The sequence below is a fragment of the Biomphalaria glabrata genome, chromosome 9 (assembly GCF_947242115.1).
Source record: "Biomphalaria glabrata chromosome 9, xgBioGlab47.1, whole genome shotgun sequence".
Taxonomy (NCBI): Eukaryota; Metazoa; Mollusca; class Gastropoda; family Planorbidae; genus Biomphalaria; species Biomphalaria glabrata.
This window is the reverse complement of record NC_074719.1, coordinates 44,024,769-44,043,104: the sequence shown is the minus strand read 5'-3', so window position 1 is coordinate 44,043,104 and position 18,336 is coordinate 44,024,769. Positions and strand designations below refer to the sequence as shown.

The 18,336-nt window shown below is 37.5% G+C and overlaps 1 protein-coding gene across 1 annotated transcript in view; it reads right to left on the bottom strand.

Annotated features, from left to right (window-relative positions):
* Positions 1 to 8,374, bottom strand: part of LOC106080056 (putative methyltransferase DDB_G0268948) — an 81,942-nt gene extending 73,568 nt beyond the window's left edge. The window contains exons 1-2 of the mRNA XM_056042652.1: positions 8,363 to 8,374; positions 7,066 to 7,096 (exon numbers count right to left, since the gene is read on the bottom strand). Of these exons, the coding sequence (XP_055898627.1) occupies positions 7,066 to 7,096; positions 8,363 to 8,374 (43 nt within the window). The remainder of the gene's footprint in view (positions 1 to 7,065; positions 7,097 to 8,362) is intronic.
* Between the last annotated feature and the right edge of the window lie 9,962 nt (positions 8,375 to 18,336).

Genomic DNA, 18,336 nt, shown 5'->3' with positions numbered 1-18,336 from the left:
TCCCAGTCTTCGCCAAGATTCTAGCTCAGGACCTCGGTTCTGAAGCCAGGCCATTTACTGCTCAGCCACCGCTCTTATCTTCTACTAAAACATCGGCTGGGTTTCCATTTTCTTGAAGTTTTAGATTCATCTCATTTACTTTTGCTGATATATCCATCATAAAGTAACATTTTTTTAACCATTTGTCGTTCTCTATTTCAGGTTGATAGGAATTTATATATATCAGTCACGCACAACGATTTTATTTTCGAAGCCATCGCACTTTATTGGGAAGAAGAAGGTCGGAATACTGATTCTCCATTTCGTTTAAGAATTATTTACACTGACGATGCTAGAGTGCTTATTGACCAGCACTTCTTGCTGGAGTAGGCAGTGAAACGTAAGACATACGTGTAGACTCGCAGATTCTCTTTTATTTTTTCCTGTCATACTTCTGGCTCCATCCCTTGCTATTGAAAGAATCTTATTTAAATCGATTGTCTTCAAGGCATTTTTGCACTGTATTCGCTAAATACTCTCCTCTAGTTTGTCACCCGAGCGGTAACAATCCTTGGGAAGCCAACTAGCGCCGTCTCTCTTATGTCGCAAGATATATCTATATCAAGTGATAAGGCAGAAGAAAGTTGAGTTCTTCCACCTGAAATTATGTTTCATTTGAAGACATGGGGAGGGGTGCGGTGAAAAGTAAGTGGTGCCTAATGTTAGTTAATCGATTCAAATTTTCGATAAAATAAATAATATTTGAGTATGGAACTAAACAATAGTAATAATAATAATAATAATAATAATTATAATAATATTTATTGTCCGTAAGGAAATTTGTCTTACAATTAGTGCATTACACCAAACATTGTGACTGTAAAAAAACAAAATGTACATTCACTCCAGACTGACTCATAATTTACATTTGAAAAGTTTCTATCAGTTTATATCAGCTAAACACCCAAAGAGCCACATGTGGCTCGCGAGCCGTAAGTTGCCTACCCCTGCCCTAGCTACGCCACTGCATTTAACGCAATGCTTTTAGAGTGGGATTTTACTTTATTAGTTCGATGACGAACGTTCATTTGTAAAGAAGTCTGTAAATGACGGGACACGACAGTCTAATTGAGACAGCCTTAACACCACCAACGCATTATTTGTAACAAATAGTACAGGTACAGTCTTGATTGAGTAAAGGTTCGTTATTTAATAATATTAGTCAACTGGCGGCGTAGCATACGCCGCTATTTTGCAGGGCATGCCTTAGACCACTGCAACCTATGCGACCGCAGTGGGCCCCGCACTTTCATAGGACCCCCACTCTCATAGGACCCACGCTAATTCAAGGTGTATACATTATTACATTAAACCATATTATAACTTAAAACAGATTTCCCGAGCCCTCCTGTCGATTTACCAGGAGCTCCTGAAAATCTCCCGAAATTGCAAAATATACGAAAAAATCCTTAAAATATACGGAAATATATAGAAAAAAATTGTCATTTCGGGGTGTCACTCAATATGGAAAACGCCAATCCTACGCGCGATAAATAAAATCGGCATTATGCATTAGCCGTAATTGTGTAATCTGGTGAAAGAAGCGTGAAGAGTGATCTTTCCTGTACTTCTTCTTCTTCTCGTCCAAACTCTTGAGCCATGAAGAGAATTATATACATAGAGATAATAATAATGGATACGAGTAGGATCAAAATTAAATTTAAATTATGTCATTTATAAAAAAGGAATATATTCAAATTTGACAAGATTAACATCATAAGTAAATCACTGAATTTATAGACCCGAAAGGAGAGTCCTGTCTAATGCCCAAATGTACAATGAAATGACAGAGCGCTGGACTTAGGCGCAGCTGTCAGGACCACTCTTAAAAAATAAATTTGTTAACAGACATTCTGCCTTACTGGCCTACATTCTACACTTCAGATTTGACTCGTGAAATGTAAACCCTCTTGCTCTTGATTGTCAAGGTCGACGTAGCACCATTTGGTGACTCTTTTGCGCAATTTTTGCCTTACTGCCCTATATTTCAGACTTGACACTTTAAATGTAAAATATCTTTGCCCTTGTTGACACTCGTAGAACATTTTTTTTTTACGTGATTTTCCCCGCTCCCCCCCCCCCTTTACCTTTCAAAATACGCCAGCGTCTTATCCAGTGCCGGATGTTATAGTAACTGGAGTCCACTTCTTTGGAATAGTGTATTATACAGGATGACCAAAATGTAGGTTTGCATTTATCATGTACACGATTAATTTGAAAATCAACCATAAAGCTTCTATCAACTCAACTCTTGTTTGTCTGGTAAAATGTTTGTACACGTTTATTTCTCCCGCACCCAAACTCGGATCAAGTTGAAAGTTTGCGCAATTATTTCTTTAACCTGACAAAACAAGACTGAATAAACAAAAAAAAAAACATCAGTTAATTAATTATTGGTAATTAATTATTTTGTTTGTTTTAAACAAGAGAAAGAAATTGTACTTGTCTAATGTGGAGGCATACGTTAAATTAGTCTGCTTTAAAATTTGTATAGAGAAATATTTTAATACCTGTAAATGTATATTCCCTGTTCCTATTGTAGTATTCTAAACCCAGCCCTGTTCCTATTGTAGTATTCTAAACCCAGCCCTGTTCCTATTGTAGTATTCTAAACCCAGCCCTGTTCCTATTGTAGTATTGTAAACCCAGCCCTGTTCCTATTGTAGTATTGTAAATCCAGCCCTGTTCCTATTGTAATATTGTTAACCCAGCCCTGTTCCTATTGTAGTATTGTAAATCCAGCCCTGTTCCTATTGTAGTATTGTAAATCCAGCCCTGTTCCTATTGTAGTATTGTAAATCCAGCCCTGTTCCTATTGTAATATTGTTAACCCAGCCCTGTTCCTATTGTAGTATTGTAAATCCAGCCCTGTTCCTATTGTAATATTGTTAACCCAGCCCAGTTCCTATTGTAGTATTGTAAACCCAGCCCTGTTCCTATTGTAGTATTGTTAACCCAGCCCTGTTCCTATTGTAGTATTGTAAATCCAGCCCTGTTCCTATTGTAGTATTGTAAACCCAGCCCTGTTCCTATTGTAGTATTGTTAACCCAGCCCTGTTCCTATTGTAGTATTGTTAACCCAGCCCTGTTCCTATTGTAGTATTGTAAACCCAGCCCTGTTCCTATTGTAGTATTGTAAACCCAGCCCTATTCCTATTGTAGTATTGTAAACCCAGCCCTGTTCCTATTGTAGTATTGTAAACCCAGCCCTGTTCCTATTGTAGTATTGTAAACCCAGCCCTGTTCCTATTGTAGTATTGTAAACCCAGCCCTGTTCCTATTGTAGTATTGTAAACCCAGCCCTATTCCTATTGTAGTATTGTAAACCCAGCCCTGGAGGAGTAAATTATTTTCACTTTTGTGTGTGTGTATGTTTATGTTTATACACACACACAAACAAACATCTTATATACACTGATAAAATTTGGTATATTGTAAAAGGTTAAAGGGTGTAATGTTGAAGAATGCAAATGTTGTGGAATGCTGGGTTCGTGCTTCCTGGAGTACTCTTTGACACGTGACAAACATAGACACCACAAATTGACTTAAGTCCGTTTCAGCAGACAAACATAAAATTTATTTGACAACAATAATAGTAATACTGCACTCCTTGTTAGTGCTACAAGTCAAGAAATTATAAACAATCCTATCCGCATAACAGCGGTATCAAATATATCCAATACGTTAAACTCTCTAGAGCATATTATAAATCACGTCCGCATCTCAGCGGGTAACACTGTACAGAATAATGCAGACTTACTACTAGAAATACATGTCTCAAAAAGACCTCTGGCATCAACTGCCCAAAAGATACTTCTTATCTCGACTAAAACGCTACTACTAAAATCATATTTGACTGCCTCGTCCAGAGGATAACACTTGACTGACTTGACTGAACTCAAAGTCAACTTTATTCATTCTACTTCCTGTTTTCTACAGCAGGAATTCCACGTGTCTTTTAACATGACGTGAACATTAAATCAGGCAATGTCAACTGAGAATGTGACATATATGCATTCTGTTTTTTTTTTTTTTGGGGGGGGGAGGGGGAGGGGGGGACGGGGGAGGTTGAGTCTCAACAAACTGGCTTGAAATTCGGTATCTTTAGTTTTGCTTTAGTGTTTTCTTTGGGGACAGAATGCAGTAACTGAACCCTTTCCCTCAGACTCAAATTTCAGTAACTTAATTTTCTGGATAGTTCTTTGAATTCTTGTAGATCTACTTTATTTATATGGCCCAGCGACTGGTAGAAAAGCAGACCTTGAAGCATTTTCCCCTCGACTACGCCCACGATCTATCTTTAACTATACGTGTTGCGATTTTTGCAAACTCCATCGCGTCTCAGAAATCTCGCTTGACAAAGCAGCTGGAAATGTGCCTTGTAGGATAAGTAAAAAAAAATGTAATTTTAACAAAAGTTGAATGATGACTGAGTGAACAAAATGGCGGATATGTCAGATGTAAGTGGAATAGGTCAAGGTTGAAAAAATAGTCTTTCTAGACCATTTGTATGACACACACATATTATTAAATAAATTGCATGAATATTGTAACCTTTTTATCTTCTTCCTGGTACTGTTCCCTGAAGGAAGGCCTTTGCAAGCCTTGATGACCTTGTGATGTTTGAGTTTACGCTTTTTTTGACATTGGTTAGCGGGTCATCGTGAGGTCTAATTGACCTCATTCACCAATCGTAAACAAACAACATTTAGCCACATGGTGCTCTATCTCTTCTATATAATTTACGATCTCATGTTTAATTCATGTTGGTTGTCACGTGACAGTTTTTCCCCGTTGTTTTATCAATAAGATCACGTGACTAAATGTTGTTTGTTTACGATTGGTGAATGAGGTCCATTGCTTTATCAATCCTGTTTCTAATCTCTTCATTCGTGAAGAGGTCTTTGTAAGTGACACCTAGGATTTAACATTATCTTCAAAACCATTAGTTCATTGAATACATATGAATATTAACAATGTAATTATAATAACATTAATAAATCTCCATATCCTGTGGTATCAATTCGTTAGTCGAACAATGTGACTGTATCGCTTTCGTAAGAGCATGTCTCTTCTTAGTGTATCTTTGTAGTTGTTGATAGTTTTTTAGGTTATAGTTTTTGATATTCTTACTGAAAATATTGAATCCTGCCTTTTTAACCGCCTGAGCTAACATTTTCCGGGGTTGATTTTGAGTTTGTGTTTCTACACAAACTGTCTTTGTAACCTTGTTATGAAACAATCTTATGTTCGAATATTTAGCCTCTACATCAGTGTTTCTCAAACTGTGTGCCGCCGAAGATTTGCAGGTGTGCCGCGGGAGTTTTTCAGATCGCCACATGTGCAGCGTTACACAGGTCTGCCTACTATTAAATGTTTAGTTTACGTTGCGATGACATCCCCATTTGCAACGACCAGTAATAGTGGTGGATCGCTCCGTAGTGATGGAAAGGGGTGCTAGCTATTCATGTTACGGAATTTTCCACTATACATATATTATTATAATGACTCATATGTAGGCCGCCTTAGCAGACGCACAGCAGTTCTTGTAACGATAATAACAAGCGATGTGTTTTATGTAAATTGTTAAGGTGTATGCTAATAATAACAAATTATCAATAAGCCTTATTCATTGTTATCCATGGAGAAATACGTTAGCAAGAATGAAACTGCGAAAGCGTTAAATGAAAAGCAAGGAACCAAACGAAGGTACAAAGAAGATAACACCGGATATGGTTTCATATCTTCGGGACGTAAAGATTCTCCAATGTCATTCTGTCTGATCTGTAATGGAACTCTATCGAATGTGGCGCTTGTTCCAAGCAAATTGAAGAGACACATGGAAACAAAACCTCCAGCTGTAAAAGCGCAACCGAAGGAATACTTCAAAAACATCAGGGCTCAACAAAATAAACAAGCTAAGAAACTTACGAACTACCTAAAGCTGCCAGAAAAGGGATTGATTGCAAGTCATAAGGCTGCTCAGTTATTAGCAAAACGCAAGAAAGCACACACATAGGCTGAATTAGTCATTGCACCAGCTTTAGCAATAGTTGTTGAAACTATCCTTGGACCCGATGCCGCCAAAAAATTTTTAAAAGTTCCTTTGTCAAATCTCGCTCAGAATTGAAGACTTATCTTCAGATTTACAAGATCAAATCTGCGAACACTTCGATGTGACTGACGATGAAGTGTCTCTGCTGTGGTCTCTTCAAGTTGATGAATCCACTGACGTTAGCGGCAAAGCTCAGCTGCTAGCTTTTATTCGGTTCATAAAGGATGAAAAATGTGTCAACGAATTCTTATTTTGCAAAGACTTACCAACTAGGACCAAAGGCGAAGATATTTTTAAAGTGGTGAACGAAAACATTTTACTATTCAAACTACAGTGGAAAAACTGTGTCAGCGTTTGCTCCGATGGCTGTCCTTCCTTGCAGGGAAATAGAAAGGGATTCGTCACTCTTCACAAGAAAATTAAATGTATTAGTTGTTCACTGCATGATCGACAGAGAAGCTCTAGCCTTCAAATCTTTGCCGAAAGATTTGAAGTCTGTTCTGTATCAAGTGATTGAAGTTGTAAACTTCATCAAATCTCGACCGCTTGCATCCCGACTTTTCTTTCAGCTCTGTGAAGAAATTGATTCAGACTACAAATGCCTCCTGTATCACACCAACGTTCGTTGGGTCACCAGGGGAAAAGTGTTAAAGCGTGTCGTCCAACTCAAGGCTGAGCTGATTTCATTCTTGGAGGCTCAAAAAAAAAAGACTGGATTTTCTATTCATGACGAGATCTGGTGGATTAAGGCGACATTTCTCTCAGATTTATTTGACAAATTAAATTCATTGAATTTAAGTCTTCAAGGACCATCGGAAACCATCATCACTGCATCCTCAAAACTGAAGTCATTTGGTGAAAAATTGTCTTTGTGGTAAAGTAAGATCTTGAAAGGAGTCCTGCTTTCCAATTTACAATGAATGTGATTCAAATAAAGAAATCAACCCGAAATTCTGGACACTTTGACACACCTGCAGTCAGCATTGCAGCAATACTTTCCAACTGTTGGAAGTAATGAGTATGGATGGGTCAGCTATCCATTTGGAAACAATGAAGCTACAAATCTGAAAACTGAAGAAGCAGAGCAGCATATTGATTTAAAAAACGATGCAGTTCTCAAGTCAAATTTTGCCGAGAAAAGCCTGGATGTGTTTTGGATTTCAATCAACAAGTTGTATCCTGCAATCAGTTTAAAAGAAATCAAAAAAATTCTTCCATTTGCATCTTCATGGTTTTGTGAGTTTGGATTTTCAGCACTGACTGAAATCAAGTCTAAGAAAAGAGAGAGACTTCTTACAATAGACGATGAAATGCGAGTTTGTTTGCCAATTCTGGAGTCTCGATTAGATTGCATTTGCTCTCAAAAACAGGCACACCCTTCACATTAAATGTAATACTTAAAAACAGGTAAAATCTTTTTTTCTTTTTTTTTATAAAACAACTGTTGCTCTTCGTGGTGTGCTGCGAAATTTTTGTATTTTTTTATTTTTTTTTGCTGTGCCGCCAGACAAAAAATTTTGAGAAACACTGCTCTACATCGTCATTGACAATATGAGTGGCTGTTGGTTTTCCGATGACCCACTAGACATCACTTGGTGTCTCTGATTTTTTGCACTTTTCACAGCGACAGGCGGTGTTCTCATTCTTTAGCATTTGGCGGATTTATCCACTTCCTGTTCTCAAGTGCTCCGCACTTTTACTGCTTCAAGGATATGGTAAGGTGGACTCTGGCCAGAACTTTGGTCTACCTGGGCTGGTCATCCTGACACTTACTCTCACGGTCAGGTCAGCAAAACACTTGATTCATACAAGTTTAGGTCACGATGATTCTCAGTAAGAAGGTCAAGACTGAAATGGTCAACATGCATGGGCGACGGAGGATTTTTTGTAGGGGGGTGCAAGTTGCCACCTTTGTCTTTAAGTCATAGAATATTAAAGAAAAGAACTGGTCAACCCCCTCGCTCCCCATACCTATGCGATTTTAAGTGCACTGCAAAACAACTAAAAATGTGTACAATGTATTTACTGTACACCATGTTAAGTTTATCCTTATGGTCCTTGCCTTCCAACAAGTTGATCTAACTAAAACTGCAATGTTGACTGTGGCTGCCGAAACTATCAAAAACTTTACTAATGAATTGCTTCCCGTCACGTTGGACAAGCTGGCGATTAACGCTTATCGTGCAGTTCTGCAGCTCTTTCGTCGTTTCATGTTGAACTGAGCGTTATAATTGCTTGAAAAAAACGATACGTAATTAAGAAACTAACCAAGATCGCCATTTCTGAAGTATACCTAGGCATGGTCAAGTTTGTTTTCGATGATATGATTAATGTGACCGCCGATGTGCTGTTGTGCCGCTACTATGTTAAGTTGGACTGACTTCAACATTTGTTTACCTGGTTCGAGAACAGACGGATAATTGACGACAATTAAAATACAATCAGTAATCAGTGCCTGCTCCTCATGTGCGAATGGATTCGTATTTCTCAATCCGTTGTGTCTCCCCCAAGAGGTAACTTTAGCGTCAACGCTCTCGCTTAGGACTGATACGGAAGAAATAGATAATCTTCTTGATGACACCAACGGCATTACGTATATCTGAAATGTCATTCAGGCCAGGTCTGTGAGAAGCGCAAAGGCTGCCTTAACACAGTTCTGAATGCTAGTCATTACAGCCATGGTAGCTTTGGCCTAGTTTTTTTTTTTCCAAATCTAGACTGCACATAATGTATTCGCTGACAATGACGTCAGACACAGGCAGTGCGTCTCTCTGAACTACAAGGTTAAAAGGTTAAAGTTTATGAACCAAAAAAGGTTTCTCGAATACGTGAAATAGAATATAAACACCCTCTACAGCAGGGGTTCTCAATCTGTGGGTTGCGACCCCTTAGGGGGTCGATTGACGATTTGCCAGGGGTCGCCAAAGACCATCGAAAAAAGGGATTGTTTTGTCTATTCTTCTATTGCTGTATGTCTAAAGGGGTCGCCGAGCTTAAAAGGTTGAGAACCGCTGCTCTATAGTGTAATCCTTAAATAAAGGGCAAATGGTCGTACATACACTACAGACTAGCCTCTTCTAGTTTATTACATTAGTAGCGTATCTTTACAACTGTAGTTCAGTAGAAACGTGTTACCTTTTTCTCTTTACAAAGATAATTAGATGACTTACAGAAATGGGAATCAAATTGGAGCATGTCTTTCCACCCAGAAAAATGTCAGTTGTTAAGAGTAACAAAAAAAAAACTAAAACAAATTAATTCCACTTATCTTATTCATGGCAAACCAGTAACAAGGACTAAAAATAGACGCAAAATACCTAGGTGTTATAATAAATGAAAAACTGTCATGGAATCCACATATTGATGAAACTATAAAAAATGAAAAAAGCATTAGGGTTTATTAAAAGAAATTTCTACAAATCAAATAAGAACATAAAACTAAAATGTTATTTAATCTTGGTTAGGCCAATAAGACTAAGACTAAGACTGCTTTATTGACCCTTACGGAAATTTGTTGTGATTACAAGGACTCGTTTCTCATATAAAGACAACACAACAGAAAAATACACATAAATACAACAGACAACATAAAGAGTTCGTTCAGCGACTACACACAGGTATCTTGGTGCATTTCATGTTCCCTGATCAATGAGTGGCGGTGATAGAGTCTGGCCGATTGATGTACGAACGAGTTTTTGTACCGCTCCGTTCTTGTTTTGATTGACAGCAGTCGCCCACTTCGCGACGACCTGGCGTAGTTCTGATGGAGCGGGTGGCCGTTGTCTTCCAAAATCTTTTCGATTTTTCTTAGGCACGTTTGTTCAAAAAGTTCCTTTAAATGTGGTAATGTTGTGAGTGTAATTTTTTATGCTTTTTTAATGATGTTTTCTAGACGTTGCAAACAGTTTAGATGAGGCGTTGCCTTGCCAACAACTTATTCCGTATGTTAGCAGATTTTGTACAGTCGCGCCGTAAAATGTCTCAAGGATCTTCTTGTTTAATTTAAAACTGTTGAGTTTGTATAGAAAAAAGAGTCGCTGGGCTGTTTTCTTTGTCAGAGTTCCAAGGTGGTCTTCCCATGAAAGCTTGTTGTTGATGATAACGCCTAGATATTTATATGGCTTTAATTGTTCTATAGATGTAGTGTTTATTTGCAGTTCACTTATAGTTTGTTTTTTCTTTCTAAAATCTATTATAAGTTCTTTAGTTTTTGTGACATTCAGTTCTAGAAAGTTGTCGGTGCACCAGTTTGTAAACTCTACTATCGAGCTTCGATACTGAGTTTCGTCTCCTGAAATAAGACCGACTATGGCAGTATCATCAGCGAATTTAATGAGTTTAACTGAGTCATAGATGCTTCTTATGTCATTAGTGTAAAGAGTGTATAGTACAGGAGAAAGTACACAACCTTGTGGAGCACCCGTACATAGTACTCGAGTTGACGATTTGGTGTTGTTGACTTTAACATACTGGGGCCGTTGGGTTAAAAAGTTTAGAACCCATGCTTGTAAGTAAGGGCTTACATTTAAGTTACTCAGTTTGTTTATCATTAGATGTGGCTGTATGGTATTGAAAGCCGAGGAGAAATCTACGAAGAGGGCTCGTGCATATGTTTTGGGTATATCGAGATGCTTATAAAGCTGGTCCAAAAGCAATAGAATGGCATCCTCAGTTCCTCTAGCTGCTTTGTATGCAAATTGGTGAGGCTGTTATTGACTTTTGCTACAAGTTGTTTAAGCATATATTTTTCAAAACATTTCAGAACAATAGGTGTTAGTGCTACTGGGCGGAAATCATTTAAGCAATCTATTTTTGGTTTCTTAGGCACTGGTATGATTTCTGAAGTTTTCCAGATGTTTGGAATTACGCACGTTTGCAATGACTGGTTAAAGATATGACAGAAGATAGAAGAAATTTGCTCCGCACATAGCTTGATCAGCTTGCCACTAATTTTGTCTGGTCCAGAAGCTTTTGTTACGTCTACTCTTTTAAATAACAAGGTCACTTCATCCTCAGATACAAAATTGACGTAGGGCTCTTGTTTTCCTTTGGACAGAGTGTTGAAAAGTTCTTTGTGTAGATCAACAAAATCTTCTTTGTCAAAACGAGAATAAAAATAATTTAGTTCGTTGGCGAATTTCTCATCATCAGCCACTAAAATTTGTTCTCGTTTTGAGGCGCAGCCTGTTATTTTCTTTAATCCCTCCCAGCATTGTTTTGAGTTGTTATTGGCAAAGAAATTCTCAATTTTTTCTTTGTATGTTTTTTTCCCTTCAATTATTGCTTTTCTCAGTTTATTTTTAGCATTTATAAACTCTTCGTTGCTAGCCTTATACTTTGTTTTCTTTTCAGTAATAAGGTGTTTAATTTTTTTGGTCATCCAGGGCTTATTGTTTCCATAGACTTGTATTGTTTTTGTTGGAACTCCTCGCAGAATGATAGATATGAGTTAACAGTTTCTGTTAGTTCGTTTATGTTTGGACAGTTCTCAATATATATATAGGGGTACCACCGACCTCCTCGTCACTGCCATACAACAATGCAACGACAAAAACACCCGTCTGCAGATCGAAAACCCCTTTTGGCTACGCTCATGAAATTTGGTGACTGTAGTTTGCTTAAGTTTGGCTGCACTGGGGCAGTAAGTTTCCCTTTCATAGAATGAGGTCTGAGGCAAGTGATGGTTTGAAGACCCTCCCCTGCCGGCTACGCCCATGTGTTATATTATAGGTGTAAGCCTAATTCTCTATAAAATATATAAAGTTTGATAACGCATCGAAAACTGGATGTATGCATTCGTAGGATTACATAATGTATTTTATTTATACATGTAAGTAGTCTGAAAACTATAAACAATACAAAAGCAGCCTAATGAGTTTTAAGCTTTTCGGTATCTATATTATAAAGTAGAATGTGAGGGGTATGTATGTATGTATGTTACTTATAGACATCAAAACCGCTTGACCAATCTTGATAAAACTAGGCAGGAATGTTCCCTGGGTACCAACTTAGACCGTAGTGAATGTATTGTAGCCCTAAAACAAATGTAAGACCCTCAAAAAAAATAAAGTTGTCCGACTCTATTACAGCTATAGTATTTTATGGATCTAGGCCATGTCTACAATGTTGACATGAGAAAAGATAGAAAGGATTTAGACCTAGATCTAATTTTAAGAAATACACTTTGCGCAGATAGTTTTTTACTTTGACACATGAAAATACAAAAGAAGATCCATTGATTTCATTATATAATAAAATTAACCTTCAATTTTGTGTTTCAAAAGCATTTTTTACATAAATTAGTTCCTGATATCTGTGACTACAGATTTCCTGACGAACATTCTTTCATTAGACAATTCCGTAATGAATCGCGTACTAAATATTAATTCGTTTAATTGTTTACTTTATAATCCCATCCCTAGATCTAAAACTCTAATTCTACTCTAAGATGAAAAAACTTCTCTTCGCACAGATAGTTTTATACTTTAACACATAAACATATTAATTAAAGTCCATTCATTTCATATTTTGATCAAATAAACATTCAAATTTGGTTTTCTAAAGCTACATTCACCTACGAAAGCTGCGAAGCCGAGTTGAGATAGGCCTAGATCTATATTCATTCATGAATCGCGTACTAAAAATTATTTCGTTTAATTGTTCACTTTATAATCCCATTCATTTAACAAAGCTATCGCTCTTTTCGTTTGTAATAGATATGAATTTATCGGCTTCGGGTAATCCCATTTTCGCAAACCTAATTTTATTTTCGTAGCGAAAGAGAAAAAACTTGAAAGGATCATTAGTTAAGTTTAACATACATCTAAATCCAATCCACTAGATTAGTAAACACAAACTTAGACCCGAAGGACGCGGGTAAAGTCTGGCGAACATCCTTTCATTAGACATTACCAAATGGTTACACATTAACAGTGATTAACACATCTCTCTACTGAGTCTATTCCTAGGCCTAGGTCTAAAACTCTTATTGAACTCTAAGATAATAAAACTTCTTTTCGCAAAGATAGTTTTATGCTTTAACACATAAACATACTAATTATTGTCCACTCATTTCATATTTTAATCAAATTAACATTCAAATTTGTTTTTCTAAAGCATTTTTAATACATTCGTTCGCTGTTCGCTAAATAAAGCTGCGTAGCCGTGTTGAGATAGGCCTATATTCATTCATGAAAAAAGGTCACGCATGCGCAACACAGAATGAACTCTATAAAAGGCAACTAGATTAGTGTAGATTTAGATCTATGTCTACCTCAAGATTTGGTTTTTACTTTAACACATGAACATACACAATTTAGTCTATTCATCTCAAATTTTAATCAAATATATGTAGGCCTACAAGCAAATGTTTTTATTTGAAAAAAAAAATGGATTTAAGCCTATTAGCTATTTTGATTTGATAGCTTCATTCACACTATTTTTACATCGACACATTCGCTTTACTTATTACATTATTATTTCGTTTAATTGTTTACAAAACACTCTCAGTGACTATATCGAAAGTAATGCGCAAATAAAGACCCGCGGGTCGCGGGTAACATATGTCTAGTTACTTATATATTACAGACGTTTCTTCAAAAAAATAAGATTATTAAGTCTTACTCATTTCGTGTGTCAATCTAGTCATGCATGTTGATCTGTGACTTAAAATATGCTAAATCATTGGTTTTCCTGGCTGACTCAGGCAACCCATTCCATCAAAAGATAAGAGAAAGCAGATCGGTTAGAGAGGCACTTACTTAATGTGAAAAGCTCTTGCTTCCTCCTAGTACATTCTCAAAAACGCGATTTGTATATGAATATACCACGTCCCATTATTTAAAATATAAATCTCCTTTCATTAAATATCAGATGTGACAGCGCTATATAAATTATTGTAAAAATTTTCATCATTAATGACTTCATACTAAGCATAAGTTTGCCATTAATTATAATAGTATAAAAATTGATTTAGATCTAGATTTATTTTTTAATTAATTTTTTTTTGTAAGCCTTAAGTGTAGTATTTTTAGATCTATGTTATTAAAAATAAACAAAAAGAAACTTGCTTTTTCTTTTCAAATCGCAGAAAGTAGAGCTTTATACCCATATTGAGCTGTGAATAAGTTGGGTGGTTTGCAATTTCGCGGCTGTGTGTAATGTGTATGTGTTAAAGTTAATTTCTATTAAGTATTGTTAAAGAGCTAATTGTCGCGCTTTTTATTTTCTGCGTTTTCTAACTTAACCTCTCTCATCCCTCTTTTTGGTTAAATTTCATTGGAACCATTAAAAGACGGAAGAGGGAAGGAGGAAAAACAATGGGAGTGCTATCAAAGCCCCATGCCGACCAGCAAAATGATTAGGCCAAACACAACCTTAAGACATCAGAGCAGTCCATGCCGCTCGTGCGGTCTAACGTTTTGCAAATGATAATACGTACAGTGTAGGCCTATAGTGTATTTTTTTATATTCTTGTTGAATTTCAAACAAAATTAATTATAATAAAAATAAAAAAACAACAACAAGAAAACGTGTTCGAGCCTTTGTGTCTTGTTGCTGTCACTTTTTTAGCGGCCCCTGAAAGGGGAAAAGACGCTATTAGTTTTGTGTGAAATGTCTGTCCGTCTGTCCCGTTTAGATCTCGTAAACTAGAAAAAAATATTGAAAATCCGACATCACAATGTTTTAGACCATTCAAAGTTCTGATGCAACGGCTACTTTTTTTTTCTGAAAGCTAAAACTCTAATTTTTAAAATCAGTTATGCAAGCAGTTTTTTAAAGAGAAAAGGCTAATTAGTATGCATTATAAGTTACACCTAAATTAAAACGGATAGTAATCTTGTAAACGTCATTTTCCTCAACTTTTATTTATTGTGGTAATGTTCTTTTTTTTTCTTTTTTTGAGGATTCGAATAAGAGATTGATTAAGTAGCTAACACTTGAGGATTTATTCTGTGGATTAATATTGTGTTTCTGTGGTTTTTCTTTGTGATTCTGTGGATTTTTGTGTGTTACTGTTTAGAGTGGACGGCGCGAGAATTGTGTAGTAAAGTACAGTGTAGTTATCTTTTCTGTCTCTGTACTTGTGATAATCCCCTTTTAAAAATGTCAGTTAAGACATTTTTTATTGAAAAAAAAAGGACCTGGATGGTGGACTTGTCCACGCCCCAGGTACCTTGCTTCTAAAGCTGTCAGGCCAGGGGGCTGTTAAGGCCACTATGGCGAGCCTAATAGATTGCCTGAAACTAACACCGGGCGAAGTAAGTTCTCTCTATCGCTTCGAGAACCCCTTTGTCTGGTTCCTGGCCCCAACATCCACCCGAGTGAGAACCCGTATACTAGGGAAATCATTTGGGAATGAGAAGGACTTCAAGGTAGATGTCTGTACCTTAGAAGACGAAAAAATCAGGGTTACTCTTCACTGGGTAGCACCAACCATAAACAAATCAAAGATAGGAGAAATCTTTGGAGCCTTTGCAGAAGAAGGCTCCAAGATAGAGCCAATCAAGCTAGGCAACTCAGATAAGTGGGCGCCTTGGATCAAACTCCGCAAACAGACTGAACTCCCCCATTATATTCAGTTACGATACGAGGATGATCCGAGGACCTACAAGGTCCTCGTGACCATCCCGGGACGTAGACAACAGTGCTGGCATTGCGGACAGGATCAGCACTGGTCCAATCAGTGTCCAAATAGGGCGAACCCCAGACGGGACCAAAACCCCACAGAAGATGCAAAGGAGGTAGGAGGGAAAATCTCCTATGCCATGGCCCTTAAAGGGGAGGGAGAGAAAAAGCAATCCGAGATTGATCAACAGCTAAAAAAAAGATGGCTTCACAATGGTTGAAAGCAGCAAAGGAGAGGGAAAAAACAAATAGAAGCTATGGAAGCTACTCCAAGTGGTCTCCCCCCACCTAACAGCCCTGAAAACAAATCTAAGCAAAGTAAAAAAATTAAAACATACGGAGGGGCAAGTTCAGCACCCACCACCCCAACCAAAATAACAAGAAAGAGGGCCCTCTCTCTCTCTTCCTCATCAGAGGATCTAAACGAGGATCCCCGGGTAGAGGAGGAGAAAAGAGAGGAAGAACAGGTCAAGCTCGAGCTAAACTTTCCAGACTCCCCGTCAGTGCTAGTCATAGATGAGGGCGAGGACCCTAACACACATTCAAACACATAAACAACAAAGCAGCTCTTAAAGATAAAACGCATACACACACAATAGAATAACAAACACGCAAACCAATCTCACTCATATCAAGACAATAGCGGGAGGATAGTAATAATTAGGACAAGCTCACAAAAACACACATACACATTAGTCAACATTTATGCACCCGCTCAAAAAAAAGAGAAACACGAGTTTTTTGGAATGCTAAGTGACATTCTACACACTCAGTACGCAGGAGAAAATTTGATAGTAGGGGGTGATTTAAATTACATTGATTCCCAATTAGACAAGCAAAACACAAACACAGAGGGTCCTGCTCCTCATGTAACAACTAAAACGCATGACTATTTGGGGGGAGTCATCAAGGCTTTCCGGTTAGTAGATGCCTATAGAGAAGTAGAGGTCACGGGCCGGGTCACCACGTTCAGGGACAAGGCACACCAAATAGAAACAGGGATAGATAGAGCGTATGTGCCAAAGGCGTGCGAAACAAAAAGTGTAACACATCTCGTAGAGACGTTACAATATACAGACCACAAAGGAGTCTTAGTGGAACTGCTGAACCCAAAACAAAAAAAAAACAAAAAACACCGATCTGGAAACTTAACAACGACCTCCTAAATGACCCGCTCTATTTAAAAACAATCGCAAACCTCCTCAAAAATATAATACATGACTCAAACACACCCCATTTCAAAGTCACACAAATATGGACGCTAATTAAAAGCTCCATTAAGCAGCAAAGCCAAACACTTGCCACACTAGTCAACTCAAAAAGGAAAAAAGAAGAGGAAAGACTTAAAAATTTACTAACACACGAAGAAGACGAAGCAGCCCAAACACATATACTAGCACAACTAGAAGAACTATTTAACTATCAATACAAAGGAGCGGAATTGAGGTGCAAAAGTAAAAAAATAACCGAAGGGCCTAACAAACTTTTTTTATCAGCAGAACAAAACATTCAAATTGACAGAACTATTGACAAGTATTGATAGTAAAGGAGAAACTATACACGACCTAGACAAAATAACAGACATATTTACGAAACATTTTACTAATTTGTACGACAAGGAACAGACGGACGACAACGCACAAAAAGTATTTTTACAGAACTGCAAAGAAATACCAATGACAGAACAGATAGAGACAGACGCTCCCTTTACGAACTGAGGGCTGCTTTAGATATAACACAAAACAACAAAACCCCTGGCCCAGACGGTCTGACGTTTGAATTTTACAAAGCCTTTTTTCCCCAAATAGGACCCCTACTATTAAATCTATACAGCGACATGTTAGTGACAGAACAGTTACCTAGAGATTTCAACTTAGCATACATCACACTTCTACCAAAAAAACAAGAAAACAACACATCACCTAGCGACTTTCGACCGATCTTACTTCTAAACACCGACTACAAACTCCTGACGAAAATGATTTTTCTAAGACTAAAACCCCTCATACCACACTTAATAGGACAGGACCAATACTGTAGCAACCCAGACAAAAACATCGACGAACTTAACCATTTTTTAAGAGACATTATATATTACTGTAAAGACAAAGACTTGAAAGCAGCCCTCCTTTCTATTGACCAGGAAAAGGCATTTGACAGAATAGACCATGACTACCTTTTCAAAATACTAGACAAGACGAAGACAGATGGAAGAATGAAGAAATACATAAAGCTAGTTTACACTGATGCCACAAGCAAACTCATAATAAACCAAACTCTTAGTGGCAGTATCCCTATTAGAAGATCTGTTAAAAAAAGGGTGTCTCCTTTCTCCATTTTTATACACTCTTTGCCTAGAACCCCTTTTAGAAACCATCAGGCTAGATAGTGGAATCACGGGGATAGAAATCCCAGGCCCCACGCCCGTAGTTAAAGTTAAAGCATACGCTGATGACACCACCCTTTTTTCCCTCCTCAGAAAAAGACGTAACCGCAATCATAGATAAGTTTATTCAATTTGGGAGGGCAAACGGGTAAAAAATCAACATAAATAAATCTTGTATTACGGGATTGGGCAGGTGGGAAATCCCCTCAAACATCCCCTTTAACCTTAA